Here is a 26,517-nt window from a genome sequence, read left to right as displayed (position 1 = left end):
ACTTGAGCACAGTGTATTAACATACGAAAATATATTAAAATTCAGTGACTTATTTATATTTTATATCACTTTGCTCTGTTGGCGCCAAATTGGGTCCACTTTGAGTATAATGTATTAACATACGAAAATATATTAAAATTCAGTGACTTATTCTATTTTATATCACTGCGCTCCACTGGCGCCAAATTGGGTCCACTTGAGCACAGTGTATTAACATACAAAAAAATATTAAAATTCAGTGACTTATTCTATTTTATATCACTGTGCTCCACTGGCGCCAAATTGGGTCCAACGTGAGTACATACGGATAGTAAAATTAGTGTTTATTTCTATTTCATATCACTGTGCTCCACCGGTAACAAATTTGGTCTACTGGTACTGGACCAGTTACCGTAGTCTGCAGCAGGATCTCGATCCCCCGAGTCGCGCGAACATATGTTTTTTAAAAATAATGGTCATACTTTGTAATATTACAATAAGTGGCACAGTTTTGTTACAAAGTGCGACAGGTATTACAAAGTGCGACGATTACTACAAAGTGGGACAGTACACACATATTTCTACCTATATTATAACACACAAACAGGTGAATCATCAAAAGGAACCTGGGTACGCTCGTGCCTATAAGTACGCACTCGAGATTTTACAAGGAATTGTAGGGCCAGCTACACATTACTTCAATTTTCCAGAAACCTTTATAGCAAGAATTGATCCAACAGCAGACCCATCTTTAAAAGTGGAGGGCAAAACAACAGAGCATTTTGCGGAGAGAAAAAAAAAATCCATTGTGATTTTTAAAAATTACAATTAAGTGCCGTTGCGCGGAATTCAATAATAGCAAGTTTATCAGCGGTAGGTTGACAAACTTTAGACAAGCATAGAGATCTTTATGAGACAAGTTAGGCCTAAGCATTAAAGGTATGGAATTAATTACTTTTTTTTTTCTCAATATGGTATGCTTTTGTTATGTATAGGCATGGATCCTATGGTATAGGTATGGTATAACATTCTGCATTTTCTGCCTATGCAGATAGATATATTCAATTGTTTTTTAGAAAATAAAATAAAATAAGATTAGTTTGTTTAGTGAATATCTTACCACTTATCGATCTTGACAAGTGTTTGCAAAAATGTTATGTGGAAGAAAGAAGGCTTTCAGAATTAAGTTATGCACTGAACTCTTAACAATCCAGATATTGTTTCATTATCATCATAGATAGTGCAATACAATTAAAAGGGTCGAAATTTGCTTTTTTTACATGGTAATTTGTTTTTACTGTATACTAGCTTACAACACAATTTAACAATATCATACCAGTATAAACTGAATGTAACCATAGTTTATTGTCATAGACATGCATATTAAAAATGTTGACGCCATTCTGATACCCCTGAGAACGCTTATTTACCTTTTTTCCCCTTGGTGAGGTGAGGTGAGTCCCGTGTTCTATGAACGTAGGGGAATAAGCTGTTAGGAGCTCATTGTACTAAGCCTCGGCATTATGTGGTACGGTGGCCAGTTCCTTTCCATGCCGCCTTTGTTCTCCCTAGTATTTTCAACTAGGTACTCATTTACAGCTGAGTGGACTGGGAGTTGTCGGGAATTGAACCCGGGTCTATCTGTATGACAGTCAAGTGTCCTAACCACTAGGCTATCCAACTCCAAACACAACATTTGTTGAAACTGACATGCTTAAAAACCAAATGTTAAAACATTAATTGTCATAATAGAATGTGTATGTCCAGAATATTGTTTGTATTATAAAAATCATGTAATTAAACTGGGTTATTTTGTTAAAAATATTAATTGTATCGTTCTAAATAAGTTTTAACTTATCATCTAAAAGTCATAACATTAACAATTGTTTGTCCAAGTCTGACATAAATGTGTATGCTTAGAATTTGAACAGTACTATAATCTAACCTCACACTTATGATTAAGTATCTTAAAAAAAACTGTGATATAAAATAAGTAATGAATAATACCAAACTCCATTGTGTACCTTTACTGCCCCAAATATCATATTCATAGGAATGCACTGAAAGACACTTCAGTATTTTTTTGTCTAAATTAGAAGTTTGTAGTCGCAGTGAAAGCACTCTTAGAAATCCTTTATAAACAAGTTATTAAATACATATTAAAATTTAAAACACTGTACATAAAATATTTACAATTAAATAAATACAAAATGTTTATAAAATTTTTACCCTAAAATTGTCTATTTTACATGTTGTCACATCTGTCGTCTTTCTGTTGAAATACAGTATGACACTGAACAAGAATACAGAGAAGATAAAATGACCCAACAATGACTAACAGTGTTTTATAGGTCAATTCTACCAGAAACCTTTAAAATGATATAGCGACCTATTAAAAGGAGACTTTGTAGAAACTCTCCTATTTTGCGCAATCCTAAAGTTACCAAGATGTTGAAATTATAACTTTTATTCCAACCACTGTCCTCATCAAAACCTTGCAGTTAATTCAAATGGACACTTTCTTTCATATTGTTAATAATTTGAATATTTAACTTAAAATGCTTGGATGAACTTTATCAACATTCATTTACACCATCTTCCAATTATTTTAAATATTTTTCAATTAAAAGTTAAATTGCAAGAAGGCTTTATGTTTAAGCTATCTTTCAAGACATTTAATGCTTTAAAATATGTTTTTATTAAAATAAAATCATCCATTTACATTGTTAAATCCATACAAATACATCATCTTATAAATACTGTAAAAATAGCTTTTCATCAAAATATTTATAATAGAAACATCTTTGGGTAAATACTATAAATTAAAATTAGTTAAATCTGTTGTAAATCTCAACCTTGCGGACAAACTCCAAGTATGACGTGATGATGTTGGTATGCAGAGTAAAGGTCGGTATAGGCGCCATTTAGGATGATGTTTCTGATACAGCCATTAAACCCAGATTTTGCTGACAAAGAATCTAAAGCGATAATGATTATACAGTATTATAAATATGATGGGTATAAAAGGAAAGGGTTTATTTTAATCATGTTTATACAAACATATATTTGGGTTTAGGGTCCTCTATACGTTATGGATGTTATGCTATGGCCTGTTATCAATACCAGGTCCTAGGTTATGGATGCTACCAATACCAAGGTCCTAGGTTATGGATGCTACCAATACCAAGGTCCTAGGTTATGGATGCTACCAATACCAGGTCCTAGGTTATGGATGCTACCAATACCAAGTCCTAGGTTATGTATGCTACCAATACCAAGGTCCTAGGTTATGGATGCTACCAATCCCAAATCCAAATTCAATAAATATTAATCACTGGACCTTTTTTTTCTTGCTTAAAATGAATGGAAACTTACCTGGTATACCACCAAAGAAAAGTGAACTAGTCGTATCTGCACTTGTTGTCGTTCCGCTTCCTGTGTACTCTTCTGGTCGATCACTTTCATCAACGTTAAGTTGTAGCATGTCACCGTCCTTGAGGGCGTGAACTTCATGCCATTTGTAGTCACATAGTATAGATTTTGGTGTAAACGTCACATACATTGAATTTTGACCATTATTTACAGTGAATACCATCTAAAAAGAAGATAACAAATGATTGGGTTAGTTGGGTTTACTTATTGTGCATGAATGGAGAATTTATATGACATTTAATTTAAAGTGTCGTAGCTTATGTAGTGTCATTTTAAAAATCAATATAATTAGCTTATTAATCACTGTCTAGTTACTTACATAGACCCTACAGTAACTGTAAAGGTATAAATACCGGAATATCAACAATCATGTAAATCTGATTTAGCAATATACTTATATAGTACAAAATGTGAAATATCATTTTTTGTAAGTGGGGTATGTACATGAGACAAAGCTGCAGTAGGAGGATGTAACTTCATTTATCTCAAACAGCTATGACTAACTTTACAATCATCATGAAGAAGCTTTGACAAGAATGTTAACTACTAATTTAATCATACAATTGCATAGCTTCAATTAGCACATATTTCAATTTATCAGTATACACATAGAAATGTGTAATCATTCATCCCTCTACCTATCCATCCATTCATTCACCCTCTATTTATTATTTATTCTATGTAACAAATAGATCAAACAACTAATTTAAAGCCAACCACTTTAGAGATTTAATTATTTATCATTTCTTGTCAGTTTTATAATGCAAACTTTTCAAAATAAAATAAAAATGTGTTGTGTTTATGTTTCTAAGTTATGGAAAACAAATATCATGTCTTCTGCCATCTTCGCATTTGTTTCTGGCTGTATTTGTTTACATTTGATTTATTTATTATCTGTATTGAGATGCATAATAGTTGTTTTTCCAATCAATTCTAAACTTCTCCTCAAAATATAACAATAAATAAAAACCATGTCAACTCACCGTTCCATTCTTTAGTTCTAACGAGAGTAAATCGCTAGCAACATCGCTATTTGCAAATAAGAGAGTTCCAGTGTTTCGATTTGTTTTAAACTTCATTTTGATCTCAAAACGTTCACCAACATTAAAGGCATTATCTGCAATAAAACAAATCAAACAAAATGTTAGATAACAAGTTGTTTAAGTAGTATATATTGTCATAGACATATTATACAAAAGGCGAAAAGAAAGAAGGTTAGTACAACATTTTTGAGTATGTCTGTCTGTTTTGTTAATAATAAATAGATAATGATCATGATCGCAATTGCGTTGTGGATTTCAATAATTATCTTATCTTACAAACAAAATTTAGTACGTAGTCATAGTCACCTTTATTCATCCATACAGTAGTTCAAAATACAAATACATAAATGTATAATAATCTCTTAATGAAAAAAAAAATCATGATTGGAGTTACACTGTGAATTTTTACACTTAAAACATTTCAAAATTATAGGGTTCACCCTAGTTGCGCCTTACCATGTGCTACAAATCCAGAACCAAGGAAGTGAATCGAGGCTGGTTGTTCTGTTGGTTTGTAACAGTTTGTAACACCATAAGTGTCATTGATGGCAGCTAGATTTATGGTTTTGTAGTTTAATTGGAACTTGCGTATACATCCATTAAATGTTGTAGGTACCTAAAAAAAGAATGAAATCAAAACTTTGGGGGTTTTTTTTTTAGCATGAACAGTCATTCATTCATTCACTCATTCATCTGTCAAACCACCATAACTTTCATCTATAATTTGCATTTAATCAATACTGTAAACTCTCAGAATAAATCCATGAGCTTCTTTTATTTTTGGGACTATTGCTTTGGCTTCTTTTCGAGAGAAGCTTCTTTTCGAGATTGGCTTCTTTTTTAACTTTTGCAAAATAATAAAGGGGCTTCGTTTCAAGGTTTTATTGTATACATAAAAGTAGTGCTTTGAACACAAATACATAAAATAAAAAGAATGCAGGGTAAAATTATATGACAAAACAAAATCAACTCGGAAAGTCACATCTTATACCTTGATCTTGTTTATTTTCAATATTGTTTATTTTCAATAATTATGATCAAATTTGACAAACCCAAATTTGCAGATGTTACTGAACTATTACTAGCATATAATTTTTAATATTATTATCATATTTTATCTTATTTTTAATATTATATTATAATATGACTTACATCATCTTTTAGCCTCTTGCTGGCTGAGTCTGGGATGCCTCCAATGTACAATGGTGACTGTAATCTCATTCTGTACTTGTCCCAATACCTAGCTTTGCTACGTTGCTGTTTTCCATCCACTGTAAGTGTGGCTGTACGTCGATTACGGTTAATAGTAACCTAAAATATATTACAGTAATATATAATATTATTAAACTGTACTTACCTTGTTATGTTGTATATTTTTGTTATTAAGTGTCATGCCTATTTAAACATACCGATTGTCCTAGTGTACTTAAAATGTATTTGTCTAATTTTTTTATATCTGTAGTTTAATTGTTGTTAAAGTTGGCCTATTTACACCTGACAATTACGTTTTCTATATACAGAGCGTTATAAGTATAATTATACAGTATCTCATGAAGTTCTGATTAAGTACAATACAATTTAGCTGGAACATACCTGATGCCAAAGACCATCATCAACTGCAGTTTGTATAGAAATATCATGCTTTTTAGCCTCACCATTATCAAACTGAAACACGACTATGCCATTGACAAGAAGCAATCCGAAGAAAACAGAATCATCCTCTGACCTCATGAAGGCCAACACACCAGACATAAAGCTGACGGTGCGAAATTCAATTTCTATTTCAAAGCTATAAAGATAATAATAACAAAAAGCATTTGTGAGAATTCAATAAATAAATGTGTTAATAACAATAATAGTAATAATATGGAATATTATTAGGACATCTTCATAAAAGGTTCGAAAGTGCAGTACAATAAGTAAATAATATTGGACATATCAAGACCTTTCATGCAACAGTAGTTCCTTTTGAAAAAAAAAATATGAAAATTAAATACAGTTAACTACTATGATAATTCTGAATCTACAAAAATTAAAAAAAATGTATTCTGTGATGCTCAGGATACTTTATATAAATTAAATATTCAGTAAATTAAAAAATAATAGAATTCTATGTAATTCATATTTTTTAATAGAAGCTATAAATTATATTCCTGTGCTATCAATTGTATTGATCAAACTCAAAATAAAATAGCAAAATAATACTTTCTATTTTTTATCTTGCAATCTGCCAAATCTCCTATTTTTGTATTTTTTATATGGTTGTCTTTCTTGAGTTTTGAATTTCTCCTATGCCTTTAAATTCAGTATATTTATACAGAAATAAATAAATAATGCTATGCTGATTTCTGCTACCGATTTCAAATTATAATGAACATATCACAAAATATCCACAGCTTGTGAATGGTATAAATACAGTGTACAGCCAGTTGTATAATTATTACTTAACTCAATGCATATGACAACCTCGACCACACATACTTGATGTCCTCCACTACAACAATGAACTAGCCAATGAGGGAACATCATGTTTAAAGATGTTATGTAACAGTTTTTATATTAGCCTAATTGTGTTTCTTTGCAATCATTTCAATGACCACAACTCATCATTATCTCACTGTAACATCTCGTCGCACACTTGCTATATTACGGTTTTTATAATCACTTAAATAATTGTAAGTATTACTTTTGTTTAACATTTGAACTTTTAAGCCTGTAAGTAGTTACCTTTTATTATATTTTTACTATTATTACAAGTACTTATTTAACAATTGTAACATTTTTATTGTAATATTTCACATTTATTTTGTTGTCATCAGTAAAGTACAAAGTAATAATGTATTACTGTATAGTAAAACATTCCAAAACTGAGACAGAATGATATTTAATTTCATCAGGTTATAGTTTTTAATAATTTTTATTTATGGTTTAATTTAATTTTATTTATTTATGACTCAATTTTATAGTTTTTTAGAGAAAAAAAAGGTTTCATTAGCATTTCTGATTGTATAGTTAGTAGATCCTGTTACATACCTATCTAAATTGATGGTCCTACAATAAAGTTATTTACTTAACCTTTCTAAAGTACATACTTAAAATAGAACAATTATGAAAACCCATTATAGGTAGTATGATAACGCATCACTATTTAACAAAATAAAGATGTTTTGTTTTAAACAACAAAAACTAATGTAAAAGAGTTGAAACAATGACATTTTCTAAAAAAGCTTGTTAAAGGGTACCTCCAAGTTAAATAAAAAATGTAAACATATTACACTAATATCAATAATAACCAAATTTATTTTTAGGCAGAATGAGCGTTGAAATAAAGCCCCCTTTAACAGTGTGTGAGGAATTTGAGTAAATGTAACATGATATAATACTTTTTCAGACCATTTCAAAGTTTGATTCAATAGCACAAGTAACTTCAAAACCATTTAAATAAAAATTAATTGTTTAAAAATGAAGAATTAATCCTGATGTAGGAATAGCATTTTGCCATCTCTTCTTCTAATTTATTTGTATCTAAATTAAAATTTGCAATCCTCAATATCATTGTTGATTTGTTCAGACCTTGCATTTGGATCAATTAAATTCAGTGCTATATTCAATCAGTACAAATAGTGTACAGAACAATAAATACTGATTGGATATGTACGTGAATATGACAACATACATTGTACTGTTTATTAAGAAAGGAACACCTCAAACTAAGATACTGTTTCAACCAATTATTATTACATTATAAGGTTAATTTTACTGATTTGGCCTACCTTGTAAAATATTCTGAACGGAAAACAAAATTAAGTTTTTAAATTATAATAAAGTTATTTAAAGATAAACATCATATTTTTTACCGCAGTGAGAGTGGTCAAGAGAAACAAACGATTGGTCAAGACTAAAATTAGTAGAATTATTGTGGGATGGCATCAGATATACATACCAACTGGACAAATTGTATAAATCAGACAAATTTTGTTTTTGAAAGTTCCACCACAGTTGCTTTTAAACTGATAGTCGCTTTTCTGCTAGTTATAGTAATATCATGTATATTTTGTGGAAATATACTTGTGTTATTGGCTATTTGGAAAGAATCAAGTCTCCAACTACCGCAAAACTATTTGATAGCGTCACTGGCTTTATCTGATCTTCTTTTGTCCATTCTTGTCCTTCCGATAAGTTTGGTGTCTGCGTTAACTGATGATTGGGTCCTTGGAAACACTGTTTGTAACATATGGATATCTAGTGACGTTTTCTGCTGCACAGCTAGTATACTTAATCTTTGCATCATCTCGCTAGATCGTTATTGGGCAATTACACAGCACGTAAACTACATGAGAAAAAGGACGCGTAAACGCATGATCACTATGATTATTTTCGTATGGTTGGTTGCTTTGGTAATATCTATCACTCCATTACTCGGTTTGAGGTCAACAGAAAGTAACTTAAAAGAATGTATAATTACTCAAAATAAGTTCTATACAATTTTTTCCACATTTGGAGCATTTTTTATACCGATGACTGTTATGTTGGTTGTGTACTGGCGTACCTTTCGTAAAGCGATGGATCACATTCATAAACAGTCCAAATTTCACCCCATCAGTGCCAGAAATAGTGACTCATCCTTTAAAAAACCAAACTCTGCAATTAAGTCCATGCTTTGTATCGGATCTACGAAGCAATCTTTAATAATACGCAGAGAAAGACGAGCGACTAAAACACTGTGCATTGTCACCGGTGCTTTCCTCATTAGCTGGTTGCCATTTTTTATCACAGCACTTATACTACCATTCTGCAGTAGCTGTTCTTTGCCTCAGGTGTGGGGAAGTGTTTTCTTATGGCTTGGTTACAGCAACTCTGCAGTAAATCCAATCATCTATACTAAATTCAATAAGGACTTCCAGCATGCTTTCAGAAAACTTTTACACTTAAAACAACCAACCATGGACACAGTTTAATTTATGCTTTGTAAAAATAAATTAGCCAATAACATGGCATATATCTTTCTACACAAAATGTGTACATTTAGAAAAAACGTATATCCAACGTAATTATAGGGCATGTTTTGTTTTTGATCAATAGATAATGATTGTCCTGGGGATTCTCACAATTTATCATCTCTCAAACACTTTTATAATGTTTGGTTATTATTTAACCTTTTGTTATCCTCTCTATAATTGCAGAAAAAGTGTTAAGCTTTTAGTGGACTCTACTTATATCTAAAATTGCACTTGTATAAACTTGAAGTATGAAATTGATGTAATTTGGACAATAATTTGAAATTAGAATCAATTGTAAATATTATTCTCAGACAACTAAATGGATTTATCCCTGTAGTGTAATTATAAAATACAAAAATAAAGAATTTATTTATTAATTATCTGTTTGTCTATTTTATATAAATCAAAGATATCTAAAAAGTATTAAGAACATAAATTTGTTGTTTTGACTACTGTTTGTAACATATGGATATCTAGTGATGTTTTCTGCTGCACAGCGAGTATACTTAATCTTTGCATCATCTCGCTGGATCGTTGTTTTATTGGTATTTAAATCTTGACAGTTTCATCACTCTAAAGTTGAGTTGAAATGTTTGTGATTTACCATTGAATTACTTAAATCTATTAGCTAGACAATTAGATTTTTAACTGAGTGAAATGTAATCTTAAAGTAATTATACTAATCAAGCTTCTGTAGGCAAATCATTATTTTCAAGGTCATTGTTCATAAAGGTCATTACATACTTATGTAAGCCAAACAATATGTTAATCAAGGGTGAACATTTACAATGGTATTTACGTTCTTAAAGCTGTCTACACTATCAAACTTATGTGACAAAATTAATGGGATGTGCCCACAAATGGACATGATGATGTCATATCACTACCATATTTGGGCACATCACACTTTTTTTGTCAAACTAGTTTGATATAGTGTAGACAGTACTTAATAAACATTTTTTGTCTATATCAACATCTTGAATGATAGGAAAGTACTGTAGAATGACATTTAAAAAAATAAACATTATGAGTTCTGAGCACCAATAAATAGTATTATTGATGGAAAATACAAATACTATTTCTTTCTGAAGAAACAATTTTATAGAATATTGATCTGGTTAATAATAAATAATTTAATTGTAAGTCACATGGTGTAATGAATATTATTGTATTTTTAATAACAAAGTAGCTTTGCAGCATTCGGTATCATTCATGTTTTGGTATCAATCAATCGTTAACAAAATCAACATTGCCACAGATGGTATTCTAAACATTAGCACTCAGGTAAATAATGAATCTATCTTGATTACAGCATTTTATTTCATTTTTCCAATGGACAATGCAGACCATATCAATTGGACATCTCTGACCATTGTTTTGGTTCAACTTAATCATGAGTTAAATTCTAGTAAATAACATAGTATAAAACTGACTCTTAATAACAAGAAGCAACGGAATTCTTTTCACGTGATTAAACTAACCATCAAATTAATAAACACCATTTTATTTCTTTTTTCAATGGACAATACCAACTATACCACTTGCAGCCATGCTGTTTTTTTTCATAAAACATCAATAACTCCAAAAGTGGCAAAGATTTAACCTCTTCAGTAAATATTAATTTCTGAAGACACGAGGTTTCTACTCCAAGTGACTGAGGCTAAATAAAGTATTTTTAATAGGTTTAGGAAAAATGCAAAATATATTTTTATGACTGTAACTTTCTACAATTGTTGGTTTTATTGTTATGTGAAATGTTTTGGCCTTCTAAAAATTGCATTTTGTTTGTTTGATGTAGGTCAAAGGTGAAATGCTCAAAAAGTGCAAAGTCAACCTACCTGTACAAAGGCCTCACATCCTGGGACAGTAAATTACCCCGTATGGGATACGGGCCACATCTTCAAAGGGTGTCATATAATCAAATCATTTATTCAATTAATCGATACTTTATAATTCATCAACTAAGTTCATTTCATTGTTCATCAGAGTAATATTGTAGTTCTGTTGTATTTTTCAAATATTATTGTCTTTTTCTGTATTACTAACCAATTGTATATGTCAACATGAATTTCCTTTTGGACAAATAAAATGAACTATGAAATATATCAAAAGTGTGTACTTACATTTTTTGCATATTGCGAGTGAGTAAATTTTCATTGTATTCAAGACGACTGTTTCTGGTAATACCAAACTGCCTAGCTCCTAGGATGGTCTCAAATTCACCTTTATAACACTGAGGCCATGTGAAAAAAGATTCTTCTTGGGCTTCGAGAGCTTGTTGGTTTTGGGAGGATAACAATCCTAAAATGAGCATAAATAAAACATTGTAGTTATCATCCTTACAATCAATGTTATTAGTGACAAACAAAACTAAATGATAAGTTTCTGAAACTTTAAGTCTTAATCTATAGATATTGCAGCTACAGTTTAAAAAATCTTCAATTATGATCAAACTAAACCAGCGGTTAATATAAATTTCAATATGTGAGTTTTACGCTAAATGGAAGTTCAGTCACAATGTTATCATTTTATAATCGTGTTCAAGCCACCATAGAGAGGAACCATCGTCGGCCAATCACATGAATGCGCTGCTTGCACAGCATTTATTGTCAAATATATAAAATATTTAAAATTTGATGTTTGTACACAGATAAGCTCTTAAAATTATATATACATAAAAAAAACACGATAAACAAAAACACATCAGAAGATACAAAGAGCATAATTGTCATGATGCCAACAAAAACGATGAGACACATTTATAGTAATACAATCTTATCTAGATGTTTTACTGTTATATAGTTATAGAGTTCAGAATAAATGACTTTCTATATCTGCCAGTTCGAGTGTAAAGAGATCTAATACGGACTAGTGATGGGAGACAATTTATATTCTAAAAATAACGGACGAGAAGGTTAAGCGAGTATACGCTCTACCATTTTAAGGGTCGCATGTTTAGACTTAGGGCCTGTTTCTATAGAGCAGAGAATACGGTTTTGAATACCGTTCTTTTCAAGAACCGTTTTTTCTTGCCAGCAGAAATGGGTCCCCACAAAAAAGAACCGATCTTAAAAACGGTTTCAAAAACCCCAATTGATTGAGGTCTCGATCGCAAAGAACCGTTCTGAAACCGGTTTCCGTGGAGCAATTTTTAGCTGCAACACAATCGCGGTCTCAATTTGACCCCAAAAACTGAACTCTCCAGTCTGCTGCACTGGGACGATTGCTGTCAACTCGCAGTCAAACCTGCGTGATAGGACCTAGGCCTAAGTCATTTTTATTTCTCTAGATAGTGAGTATTTTATTTAACTAAAAAATGTTGACCGATGCCATTACGAGGTTCGTAAAAAATATGTGAAGGGAAGAAGATGAGGGGACTTGTCGGGAGTCGGAAGAAAGACTCACGTAGGCCTAAAGGCCTACATGTTTTCAAGAATATTGTAAAGCGTGTGAAAGCTAGACGAGTTCAACTTGACAATATCAGAGGGTGCGACGTACCTATACTTTAACCAAGGACCACAATAACGTTTCAGGTAATAATTCCCCCTTCTATGATTTTTTTTTTTTTTTTTTTTATTTATTCAATTTCTGCCATAAACATAAGAAGACAAAACAATTATAAAAGGAGGCACGGAAAGACCAAACAGGTGCTAAACACCTATGCTAGTTGGTCAACCCAGAACAGAGAAAAATAAATAAATTACGTTCTACAATAAAAGCATCGACAAGAAAGCGACCAACTACACCCCTTTTCAGGGTGTCACGAAACCTAAGACCACGAAAGCTAAGACCCCCTAAGACCTAAGATCACGAAAGCTAAGACCCAAGACCTAAGATTACAAATTCTAAGATATACTACAGCTTAAAAACAATACTTGTTTATCCATACATAATTTTAAACACAGTAGGTTTCATTTATTACCATAAATATAATTAAATACTACCGCAAAACATAGATAAACTCACATTATTTTCGCCCGTTGAGTAAATGTTTATTTTTTTCTTTACAACAAACAAACTTGACGGGTTGTTTGTTGGTATATATTTACTCCATTGTGTTGGTTCAGAGGATGTTTTTCTTACGCACCTGCCTTTCTTGTATTTTGACTCCAAATTTGTTGACTAACTTTATCCTGAATACCACACTTTAAAATTAGGATTTATAGGTACTTTCAGAAGGAGAAACACATAAAAACAAATAAATAAATCCTTTAAATTGATGATTTTACAGACATTTTTCTTTGTATACTGTAACTCCTCGAGCTCCCCCCACACACATGCTCAATGTTTTTGTTTCTATGGAGCGCCAAAGGAGCAAAAATAATAGTACAAGTATAAAAACAGAAAGAAAACGAAACAAATCATGATTTTTAAATTAAAATTTATTTGCCAGTATTTATTTCTTCGTACTTGCATGATTATACTATTATCATTACAATTTTAATTTTACATTGTTCCATCCACACTGTAGATGGACTCCACAGAGTTTTCAGCCCTCTATATAATTTTTGCTCTTTTGACGTTCCATAGAAACAAAAACATTGAACATGGGGTAGGCCTACTGTACTGTAGGCTAGTCATTTTGTGTGCGAGAAAAACGTCTGTAAAATCATCAATTTAAAAATGTATTTGTTACTTTTTATGTGATTCTTTTTCATTAAAGTGCCAATTCTAAGGTGTGGTATTCAGAATATTAAATGTTGGGAGTTAAAATACAAGGCAGGTGCGAAAGATAAATATTTGTAATCTTAGGTCTTGGGTCTTAACTTTCGTGATCTTAGGTCTTAGGGGGTCTTAGCTTTCGTGGTCTTAGGTTTCGTGACACCCCACATTTTCAATATCAAATTATTTAAAAAATAAATATTGAGATAATTAAGTAATTTGGTTTTAAAAGAACTAACAGAAATATTTAAGTTGCGGATTTCACTGGGTAAATTATTCCAAATTCTGGTAACATGTGGGATATATGATTGAAAAGAAGATTCAGTTCTGCAGCGACGAATATCAAAAAGATAAAATGGATGCTATGATGATGAAATGGATGCTATTTCTTGGGGATCGCGCTATGCGAAAAAAAGTAAACATGACCTCGATCCAATCACGCTTCCGCCTAACGAACTGCATTGTGGTGTATATAATGATGTCATTCATAACGAACGCACATGGACGGAACCGGTTTTATTGGAGTAAAAATTGAGCTGCAACGCGATCTTTATTTATAAACAACAGCTGAAACCGGTTTCCAAAAAAACATTCTTTTTTTATTCTTCAATAGAAACAGGCCCTCTAAGTCGCATACGTTTAACTTAGCTATTTTATTAGATTTTTTACGAATTCTCTCAAGGAGATATACAGTTTATGCCAGTTTTAAATCTTAAGCCCCGACTGAGTTACGCATCACTACGCCTGTGTTTTGAGGGGGAGTTTCTATCCACTTTGCTACTGCTTAGTTGACTCACTTTAACATAAAATCTATTATAATATCCTGGTTATGTGCATTATGAGAAATGCCTTTCACAGCTCAGCAGTGGATGCAAACTGGGCATTTTTATTCCGAGAGATTTAAATTATGTACACGTATTTAGTTTGTGGTCCATGATTCAGATTCAGATTCGATTTAGATTCGTCATTCATACATAGTATAATGATAATTGTTTTCTTGGCAGAAAAACACAAGCAAAACAATCACACATAATATTTACATTCATGATCAACTTGGAACTAACAGTAACAACAACAACAACAACAACTGATCAAGCAATATAAAATACAACAGACCTAATGACCAATCTTTCAAACTCATTGTTGTGTAGACTATACTAGCGCTAGGTAAGAATGAAAATTTATGTCTATTTGTTTTAACTGGAATTGTTGTTAATCTTCTAGATCTTGTAAGTACTAAATTATTGTTGAGAATATGAGATTCATCAGCTAAAATACTATTTAATTTAGATATCATTACACATTTGTGTTTTGTATTATTGTTGTATTGTTTTATTATTATGTAATTATAGTTAAACAGTTTTGTATCTGTAATGCTGTATATGTACATTTGAATACGAAATAAAGAATTGATGAAAATGAATAAAATTAGCTGTTCAAAACCAAATTGATTGTATGTCATACATTAATTTTGTATCCATACCGGCTGGCGCACAAAACCTAATGTTATGTCTATTCATTAATGACTTTAACCTTGCATTACAAAACTAATACATATTTAAAAATAGAAAACATCAGTAAAATGTAGATAATTAATGAAGGTCATTTTTATTTGATTATATAATACATTGAGCAATACTACTTAATACCACTTAATAGACTGCGGTACTTATTTAAGTGCGGTACTTATTTATTTGACTGTGGTACATGATTGACTGCGGTACATATTTGACTGTGGTACTTATTTAACTGCGGTCCTTATTATACTGCGGTACTTATTTGACTGCGGTACATGTTTGACTGTGGTACTTATTTGACTGCGGTACATATTTGGCTGTGGTACTTATTTGACTGCGGTACGTACATGTTGACTGCGGTACATGTTGACTGCGGTACATTTTTTATGACTGTGGTACTTATTTGACTGCGGTACATATTTGACTGTGGTACTTATTTGACTGTGGTACATGTTTGACTGCGGTACATGTTGACTGCGGTACATGTTGACTGCGGTACATGTTGACTGCGGTACATTTTTTATGACTGTGGTACTTATTTGACTGAGGTACTTATTTGACTGTGATACTTATTATAAATCATTTATTGTGAACATTATGTACAAAAGAACAAATGTATTACCTACATAAAATGCAATTTTCAAACTTTACCTGGTGTGTTGACAGGTATAACTTGAGTGACAAAAGACACAGATGCTTCCTCCGAGATAGAAGGTTCAGCTATGACAGAACAGACATCAATATATGCGGCAGAAAAACCAAGATAGTTTGCAAAGTCAATGGGAGGCCTAAAAAAAAAAAAATTAACATCGAAATGATTTTTAAAAAATATTGTTGTAATAAGATAAAATAAGAAAAACCAAAATAAGATTGATTAAAACATGCACATGGTCGATTGCCTGAGAACAATAGCGTTTTTAGATATTATTGGTGTTATTTACTATCATAATGTTAACATTATCTATGATATCTCTATGAACACATGCAGAACATATATACACCAATCATCTGTTTAACCTCTACAAACACACGCAGAACCGTATCCGGATATTCACCCCCTGGACATTTACCCCCGGAAAACTACCCCCCGGACAACCACCACCTGGACCACTACCCCCTTAGGACAACTACCCCTTTAGGACAACTACCCCCCAGACAAATACCCCCGGACAACTACCCCCTTAGGACAACTACCCCCGGGACAATTACCCCCTAGGAACAATTACCCCCCGGACAATTACAACCCCCCCCCCCCTGGATAATTACCCCGCGGACAACTACCTCTGAAACAATACTCCCCGTAGAATAACTACTTCCTGGACAATACTCCGAGGGCAAATAATCTTTTAGGACAACTACCTCCGTAGGACAACTAACCCCTGGACAACTACCCCCGGACAATACCCCCTAGGAACAATTACCCCCGGAGAATTACCCCCCACCCCGGGTAATTACCCCGCGGACAACTGCCTCTGACACAATACTCCCCGTAGGACAACTACCTCCTGGACCTGGACAATACTCCGAGGGCAAATAATCTTTTAGGACAACTACCTCCGTAGGACAACTAACCCCTGGACAACTACCACCCAGAAAGCTATCCCTTTAGAACAACTACCCCCCGGACTGACAACTACCACCCAGACCATTCAACAACCTGACTCTGCAACAGCGTATAATAGGAATTAATAACTATATTTTAATTCGTTACTTTGACGAATTACTATTCATTATTGTAAACAAAAGTAAAAGATTGAACATAAATATAGCCTGGTATAAACTGAAGATTGTCACACATGATCATAGGATAGTCGAACGTATTATATAGTACTCCCTGTATTTACTGTAAAGACTGGGTTCGCTAATAATAATAATAATTTTTGCGTCAGGACAATGCTTCGATAACCACTGGTCTTAAAAGAATTAATTTTTGTCTCAAATTTGTCATTTGTATTTTTGTACACTTGAAGAATAATATCACTTTTGATATTTGACCTTAATGTTCACTCACCGAATAAACGGCGATCTTTAAATAAATTCCCCTCAAATAAACTATGACCATGTCACTCCCATGACACATCATATGGAATAATCGGCGTCTATTTCCATTAGATTATACCCCCTCCCATTGAATAAACAACTTTCTTCCAATAAATGTCCACCTAAAAACCACCTGAACAATAAACAGCCCAGGCCGTTTTTTCAATAAATACGGTACTTTAAATCTAGCACATCTAGGGTCTAGCGTGCTGTTAAACAGAATAATCGGTTAAAAACGGGTGTTTCGAAACTAGAGACCCGAGACCCAATACGAAAAGGGAGACCTAAATATACGAAAAGGGAGACCCATGTACAAAAAGAGAGACCCCACTATACGAAAAGGGAGACCCCACTATACGAAAAGGGAGACCCTAATATACGAAAAGGGAGACCTAAATATACGAAAAGGGAGACCAAATATACGAAAAGGGAGACCCAAATATACGAAATGGGAGACCTAAATATACGAAAAGGGAGACCCACTATAAGAAAAGGGAGACCCCACTATACGAAAAGAGAGACCACACTATACGAAAAGGGATACCCTAATATACGAAAAGGGAGACCCAAATATAGGGCTCCCTTTTCGTATTGGGTCTCGTGTCAGTCTCTGGTCTCGGGTCTCTAGTTTCGAAACACCCGTTAAAAACAGATGATTTCATTTTTACAGAAACCGGTCCTATATATTTGTCTACTTTTGGATGGGGGGGGGGGGGGGGGGGGTAGTTGACCGGGGGGTAGTTATCCTAAGGGGGTGGTTGTCCTAAGGGGGTGGTTGTTATCCTAAGGGGGTAGTTGTCCTAAGGGGGTAGTTGTCCTAAGGGGGTAGTTGTCCGGGTGGTAAACATCCGGGGGGTAACTGTCTAGGGGGTAGGTGTCCTAGAACCACGCAGAACATATACACCAATCATGTACTTGTCAAACATGAAAACAACATTTAATTATCACATTTGTGCAAAACATATAGCATAGCATGTCCAAGTTTAATAACATTTAATCAAAAAGTAAACTTTAAATAGTGTACTTTACCTATCAATTTTAACATTATCGCTTATTGCAAGATTCTGGATGCAGCCTGATAGAGGTGGTGCTGGTGAGGTTTGCTCAGAAGGAACTCCACCTATAAATATTGATGTCACAACCACTTTCTCATCTGTACCAAGCAACCTGCGGCTTTTTGGTGCAGCAATGTCGTCTACATACAATTTGATTCTATACAATAGGCAAATGACAAATAATGACTCATATTGGATAGGGCCGTAGCTAGTATGGTTTGTAAGATGTCAACCTGACCACTTTTTCACAGAGAGCCTTTGACAACCCTGTGGCTAGCACACAGATTATTCCCGTTTATTCCCCGTTCCCTCACCACTTTATTTTTCGTGGCTCAGCACTGTTAGAATGACGTTCTGTGGTAAAAAATTGCTACATGTATGTATGTTTGTCATACTTGATAACAAGTGAAAAGCAACGTCCTGAACTATCCAAGCTACTGTATACTGCATTTAGGGAAACCTAAAACGGCCAAAAACAGCACACTCTGTGAGATTTACTTATAAAAGAACTGACCTTCAAAAAGTTTATATATATTTATGACTTTTGATAATGTTTACAAACAAGGGAAGTTTACACTGTAAATCGAAAAATTATGTAACAACCTTAGTTACAGAACACGATGGTAAATTATCAGGTTTATTATTATACACTTACTTTTTTCCAGCTTTCTCAACAATAACAACATGTGGTTTGCCATCGTTAAACATGCCATTTGCCTTTTTTGTTTTTACAACACGTTCTCCAGAGCCTGCATTCATTGCAACTTCAATATGGCCACCACTCAAGTAGATTGAGTAACCACTCTAATGAACAAAAAACAATGAGACCATAACAATCAGTGATGTAATGCAGAGGCATCTGTTTTAGGAAACCTTAGTAACCCTCCTACGCTGGAGGTTTCAGGCATTTTCAGCCTTATTTTAGACATATTTAAATGCCTTTTTTTCCCCTCTGGGCACTGCTCAGGGACCCCCATAATCTCAAAGGCCGCTGGGTTTAGCCAGTGAGCGCTCATAGCTGTTACTCCACTGATAACAATATTTTTAAAAACTGTAAAATGTTTCCTTTCTCAAGGTTGGTTCAAATTGTTCAAGCCGTTATGATACAGCATAAGTTCAAAGCACATGAAAGTGTATGAATAATTGTTATTGTTCATCATGATGATGTCATTCATCAACACTTCTCTTTTTGAAACCTTATTCTTTGATGTTTTATTAATTTAGCATTAGCCAAGGGTAATAAGTGATAATGTTATCTTCTATTATACTGGTTTATACAGGAAGTAGTAGGAATTAGATATCCATGGGCCATTTTATCTCTTTTGATAATTGTAGATTATATTGCATATTGTATTTATCAGTTACCACATATACATACCACTTTTACATAATGTGTGGATGTGCCTATGTGGCATTGTTTTCAAAACCATATACACATATCAAAGACATAACATCAAGGAATAAATATGTACATGTAAATAAATACATGTTTAAAAAACCTACACAATCTGCTTTCTGATCGGCTCTTGCAAATAATATGCATTTGCATGATACCTCAGACAATATATTGGTACAACAAGTCAATTTCAGCTAAAAAATGATTACCTGTGTGTTGTCAACATTATTTCTTCTCTTGCGACTTGGTTTGTTAATGCCAAGCAACAACAAGGCATTTTCTTGGAAAGTTGAGAAGGCGAGTGTAATGTTAGCATCTGAAGGCAGATTGATACCTTCCATTTCAAGGTAGCCATCTCCTTGAAAACTCACTGTTCTTGACGGCTATTGTTATGATAAAGATGACATCATATATATATATATATATATATATCAAAATATAATACAATAACAAATATATACTATACCCTAGTACATACAAGCATAATCTTTATTAAAAATAACATATTCCCTAATTTTATAAATATTGGAGGAACTCTATTCATAGTTCATGACAGTTTCAATAGTCTGTTTAAAACCATAGTTAATGTTCTTCCACAATCCAACCTGAATCAGCGTTGGTACAAATTGATATTTTAGGATATCGTAGGTTGTTTTTATGGAAGATGGTATTGTTAATTTCCTGGTGAAATATTTTCTGTTCTTGTTTTGTATAGGGATGTACTATCCAAAATAAAGGAAATGAGTGAATAAATATAAAAATTAAAAATTAAAAGACCTACCTGTTTGACACACCCTACGCGAAAACCTGCAAACTCTTCACTATTCTGCAGTGATAGCACTTGAAGTTTTAATTGGAGTTTCCGCATGCAACCCCGAAATGGGGTGCGCATTACATCCACACTATTGAAGAAAACATTATCATTCTGTTATTTCTTAATCTATTTATTTATTATGCGTATTTCTATGCTTGATATGTACTGTACAGACACTGGTATAAGCCCCACCCAACTTGTACATAAAATGTTGTCCAGTTTGTAGGGAGGCATTACACACAAGGATTCTACTAGAACATCAACATTCAAAAAGTTGTACACATTTACTTCAAAGACAAAATTTGTTTGCATCATATGCATCATGAAAAACAATATTTTTTAAATAATTTTTTAGACCCCTATATTTCATAAACTAATGATTTTCATAAATATTTATTGTAATATGACATGTACTATAGCTTTGAAAGAAACATTATTATTTGAGTCCCATTTATTCTATTATTCAACTTAATTTAGAGCAGATTAGGCTAGCTAGCTAGGCCTACTGCTCCAGCTCCAAAAAGGTATATTTCAGGCTGAAATTGTGATTAGTTAGGTGGTGCTTATGTACATTGAATGAATATAAAATGTAGTGTCATTGGTCCAAATTTACCTTAACTGATACATTAGGTCTAATCCACCAAAATAAAGTCTGCCATTAGTTTCAACACCTTCCTTAGTGCGCTTTTGAAACATCACCGACTCGTATTCACCATCAACATTCACAAAAGCTGAAAAATATGTCACATGATAAACCACACAATATCACGTGCAATGAATTTAATTATATATATCGCAAATTGATGTATGGAGTAATTATTAGGAATTGTACAAATAAGGACAAACTAATCTTTAAAAGTTGTATTCAGCAAAGAAAATGTACATATTTTATAAAAATTACTTTCAAACATTTTTTATATTGATTTTTATTAATTTTGTTTACTGTAATTTTGCTAACTTTATAAAACTGTACCATCATGTAGAACCGGAGAATGCGAACATTTTGATTAGGCTTTCTACTGACCCATGAGAGCCAGTAGTGAAACCTACCCTGATTATCAAACTGGGAGACATGGTATGTGTGTACATGGGACCAACAGACCAACATGTTTATACTCATCCAACAAGAATAAAGTATCTTTGTTACAATCAATAAGGCAGGCTTGAACCAATGCCTGCAGACTAGGCTAAACCCTTGACATTAAGTCATATTAGTAAAATAGTAGATTCAGTAATGTGCTGTAAATAGAACAATGTAGAGAGTGAGATGAATATAGAATCAGACTGCCATTAAGATGTTTGTACTATCCTTTGCATTGTCTTTCTATTCAGATGACATATTATGACTGCTTGCTGAGGAAAAGGAAAACAGTTATTAGTACTTTGAGCTAAATTCAATTTGGCTTTACTCACCCCTTTCTCCGTTCCATTTACTGAAGATTGAATGCCATTCTCCATCATTTACCTTTTTATCAAATAGGATCTTAAAGGTCTCAGTACCAAAGTTAAACTTGAGAACAACCTTTCCATCAATCAATTCAAGTGATGTAAAAGATTGCTGAAATTTAAAATATGACATAGATTTTATGAAACTGCATGCTACCGTAAAAAAGAAAGTTGACATAGTAATACCATAAGGCTCATGGTGGTATAACTGTTGAAATAACTACCTGGTAAACAAACCATTAGTAATTTAGAATAATAATTTGTTAAGCGCATATATCCACCAAAGTGCTCATGTACAACTAAAGGAAATCAATAACCTAAAAAAAACTACCAACATCTAGACAAAACACACAAAACTGCAAAATGAAAATTACGTAACAATAAATCTAGTGTGTAAACCAAACCTTACTTTGTGTCACGTGTGAACAAGAACTAAATATACCAACCTGATCATCTGAAGCTGCGAAAGATATAAGGCCATTCTCGGCGTATGTTTTGATGTCCAGTTTGAAGTTATTGACATTCTCCTTCTGTTGCAGTACAACATACCCTGTTCCTTGAAAACTGTATTCATTTGTAGTAATGAGTTCCTCAGGACTAAAACAATCAAAGTATATATAACTGTATAATAATATTTATAATAATTTTATTTTTTAAAATTATATAATAATAAATAATCAAATATGCTAGACTATAAAATAAATATGTTGGTTTGGTTTGGACTGTTTTATGTACAGTACATCATATTCACTTGTGAAGGTGGTCTTATTTACAGAAGTGCCAATAGTCAAAATATGGTAGTGCTATGCCCAAATTTTAGTGATAGTGCAATGACATCATCATGTCCATGGGCACATTACATTTTTTGTAACATTAGGTTTGATAGTGTAGACAAGGTTTAAGACCTTATCAACCTAGCCGTTGTCTCCGTTCATCCACTGATACAGAATCCTACAAGTGCCTAAAACAAACTAGGCAAATTCTACTTCCCACAGGGCATTTTTTGCCACTGTACCTTTCCTTTGGAATCCATTACCTTATTGTATATGTAATATTCTACGTTGAAAAAGTTTAAATCTGTTCTTAAACACCACCTTTTTTTATTGCAAGCACTGTTTTGGTAAAGAGCGCTTCAAAATATTCAGATTATTATTATAAGTGAAAAAAAACCCCCAAATCTTTAGCAATAAACTATTAAGTCTAAATAATGTTTTGCATCAAACCAATATTTATCCATGCTGTTGCAAGTTTATATACACACACATTTATCAAATAAGCAGCATTACAATTTATATTCAATATAATCAGTAATAAAATACCGATTAGTGTAATTAAAACCAATGACAGTACAGTTAAGTGTAATCAACACAAGATGTTTAAAAAATATGTTCAATTAACCTAGTAAAGTACAACAAAATACAAAATGTTTCAAAATTAATTATTGCTAATCTTTGTCAATAATTCACTTATTCAACTTACGCTCTTGAACATAAACTGCAATTATTTGTTGTTGTAAGGAAGTTATGTAGTCCAATCAAGTTACTGTCAAACTTAATTACATCCAAGCATCCGCTGAACGATGTTGTTCGTAGATGAGAATCCTGTAATATCAAATAAGGTAATTAGTGTGTGTATATTTTAAAGTAACACCTGGGATTTTTACTTAAGACACACAAAGCCCCCACAGCAGGAATGAATGACACGAAATAGTAGAACATGCTAACAATGTTGAAGTATATCAAATATTCAAATTCTGCCAGAATAAATATTAAAGAATATATACATAAATCCAAAGGCAAAATACTGAAAAAATGACAATGCTGTGGGTATCAGTGACTGAATCTCAATGGAGATACAAAAAAAAAAGCGAAAAGCTAAATCAAAACAATAATATAAAACAGCCAGAAAAGTTAGCCGAGCTTTCGGGCAACACTAGCCCTTCATCAGTGCAAGTAAAGGATATATATATCCGTTCAACTCAAAATGAATATTAAAGGAAATAAATAACACAAAATTGTCTTGCCTTTATGAACTGGCAGAAATGGTACAAGTAGTGTGACTATTTTATTTCACATTATGTTACACTTTGACCTCATTTTAAAAATTGGTTTGCCACAACACTTACAGATACACCATCAGGTAGTCCTGCTACAAAGAATTTACTGTTCTCATTGAATGTCAGAACGGTATTGGATCCACTCGATTCACCTTCTACTGCTACATTCGGTTCCGTAATTTCTGATGTGTCTGTAACCTGTGCATCTTTCACTACGTTCACATTCAGCAACGTCTGCCGCCCTGATCTAGAAAGCAAAATAATGTGCGATTGATGAATATTGTATATCAATTAATTGGTTGGTTCATAAAATATTAGAGACATCGTAATAGTTTGAGACATAAGGAAAGAGGAAAAATGATAATGGTTAATATGATGAAGATGATGATAGTGATAATGATGATGATAATGATGATGACAGTGGTGATGATGATGATGATGTTGATGATGACAATGATGGTGATGATGATGCTGACAATGACAGCAATGAAATCAATGATGATTAACAATGTTGCCAAATAGGAAAAGAAAAAAGAAATGTAGCCGAAATAGCTTCAGAGAACATCTACAACAAGCTCACTGCTAAAAGCATTATAAATTATTTGAATTTCTTGCTTCATATTTGATTTTAGAATTGATCAAAGCAGCACAATGAAATCATAAAATTAAAAAGATAAATAAGCCATACCTTGTAATTTCAACTTTATACCATTTATTATCTTGTAATAAAGCTGGATGAGATAGGCGGAAAAATCCTGAACCCAAGTCAAACTTTAAGACAACTTGTCTGTCTAACACCTCTAGAGATAGGAAGTCCGACTAAAAAAAAATAACATTGGTATAAAAATGAAACATGAAAGGCTATGATTAGTACATTTTTGATTTTAAATAAAATGAAATTTCAGCAAAATAGTTTGACTTTGGCAAAATAGTTTCCTGCAGTTTGTTGTAGTTTGTTATTCTGGTTTACACTGGCAAGCTTTGGAAAAACTTGAAAAACAGAAAGGTTGCTTAAGTTTTATTCTTTTAGTATTAAGTTTAAACTTTGGAAGTCAGACTACACAACAGGAGAATATTAATAACTATTATTCGTTTTAGGTAAACTTACGGATTCAGTATTATTCATGTAGAAGATAAGATGGCTACCACCTTCAATCGACACCTTGACAACAATTGTATTGAAGAATGATGATGTCACCAGAGGTCTATAAGACCGTGAACAAGTTTCTCCAGATTTCAGTGAAACTCGAATCTAAAATTCAAAGATTCATTAAACAATACATAGAAAGAAAGTTGTCAATATCAATACACACAAACCTACAATAGGAATTACAGGCCATATCCAGCATGAGGCAGACAATTGTCACTACCAATCCCAATTCCCCAGCACAGATCGTCATATTTTTATTAATAATTATATTTAAAGCACAATTGCTTCGTCTGTTTTTGACCTCTCGCTACGGCCTTGTACAGTATGACAATAAACACTACAATGAGTAAAATGTGATATAGAAAGGACATAAAAGGTAGCAAACATGTTCACCACTATGATTATTTATGTATGTTTATGACCTATGTGAATGGAAACAAAGAGAAAGAAAGTTATAGCACCAGTAAAACATTGTTACTTTGACTTTGTTCTGCATTATACTTTACATTCTCACTCTACACAAACATTGGCTTGCACATACTGGTTTAAAAATAATAAAAATCAAACTTACATCTGAAGCGACAAGTCTAGCTTTTCGAATCTGTTCTTTCAACATTGCAAACTTTCCAATGACTACATCATTGAGGGCATTGAACTCTGTAACTGTTGATTCCATTGCAGTTGTTTTTTCACGAGCAATGCGGATTGAAGCTTCAAGTCGGGAAACTAAAAAGTAATTAATTTAATAAACAGGTTTGTGCACAATAACGTAGCTGTAATTCTGATTTTCCAGATGCATGATAATCAATACTAATAGAAACAATTGTGATTTTAATGTGTCACAGGGCCCTCAAAAGTTTTATAAAGAGCCAAGACCCAACTGAAAGAAAATGATATAAATTAAAACAAACTTGACAATCTGAAACG

At 32.7% G+C, this 26,517-nt stretch overlaps 2 protein-coding genes across 2 annotated transcripts; one reads left to right on the top strand and one right to left on the bottom strand.

Moving 5' to 3' along the window:
- On the bottom strand, positions 1–26,393 carry LOC140062337 (laminin subunit alpha-2-like). Its single transcript, XM_072108510.1, has 20 exons — positions 26,162–26,393; positions 25,549–25,692; positions 25,129–25,259; positions 24,510–24,687; positions 23,864–23,985; positions 22,831–22,981; positions 22,352–22,496; positions 21,552–21,669; positions 20,906–21,026; positions 20,334–20,507; positions 19,384–19,532; positions 18,703–18,885; positions 16,285–16,421; positions 11,578–11,755; positions 6,048–6,243; positions 5,607–5,765; positions 4,911–5,070; positions 4,395–4,528; positions 3,355–3,574; positions 1–2,957 (listed from the first exon to the last, which is right to left on the bottom strand). The coding sequence occupies exons 1-20, from the start codon at positions 26,264–26,266 to the stop codon at positions 2,830–2,832; spliced, it is 3,033 nt and encodes a 1,010-aa protein (XP_071964611.1). The 5' UTR covers positions 26,267–26,393; the 3' UTR covers positions 1–2,829.
- LOC140062988 (5-hydroxytryptamine receptor 1A-beta-like) lies at positions 8,378–9,412 on the top strand. The gene has a single exon (XM_072109415.1). It carries the CDS (start codon positions 8,378–8,380, stop codon positions 9,410–9,412), a length of 1,035 nt encoding a protein of 344 aa, XP_071965516.1.
- Positions 26,394–26,517: the final 124 nt, after the last annotated feature.

This window comes from Antedon mediterranea, chromosome 11, assembly GCF_964355755.1.
Source record: "Antedon mediterranea chromosome 11, ecAntMedi1.1, whole genome shotgun sequence".
NCBI lineage: Eukaryota > Metazoa > Echinodermata > Crinoidea > Comatulida > Antedonidae > Antedon > Antedon mediterranea.
The sequence above is the reverse complement of the archived record's forward strand: the minus strand, read 5'-3'. Positions and strand labels throughout refer to the sequence as shown.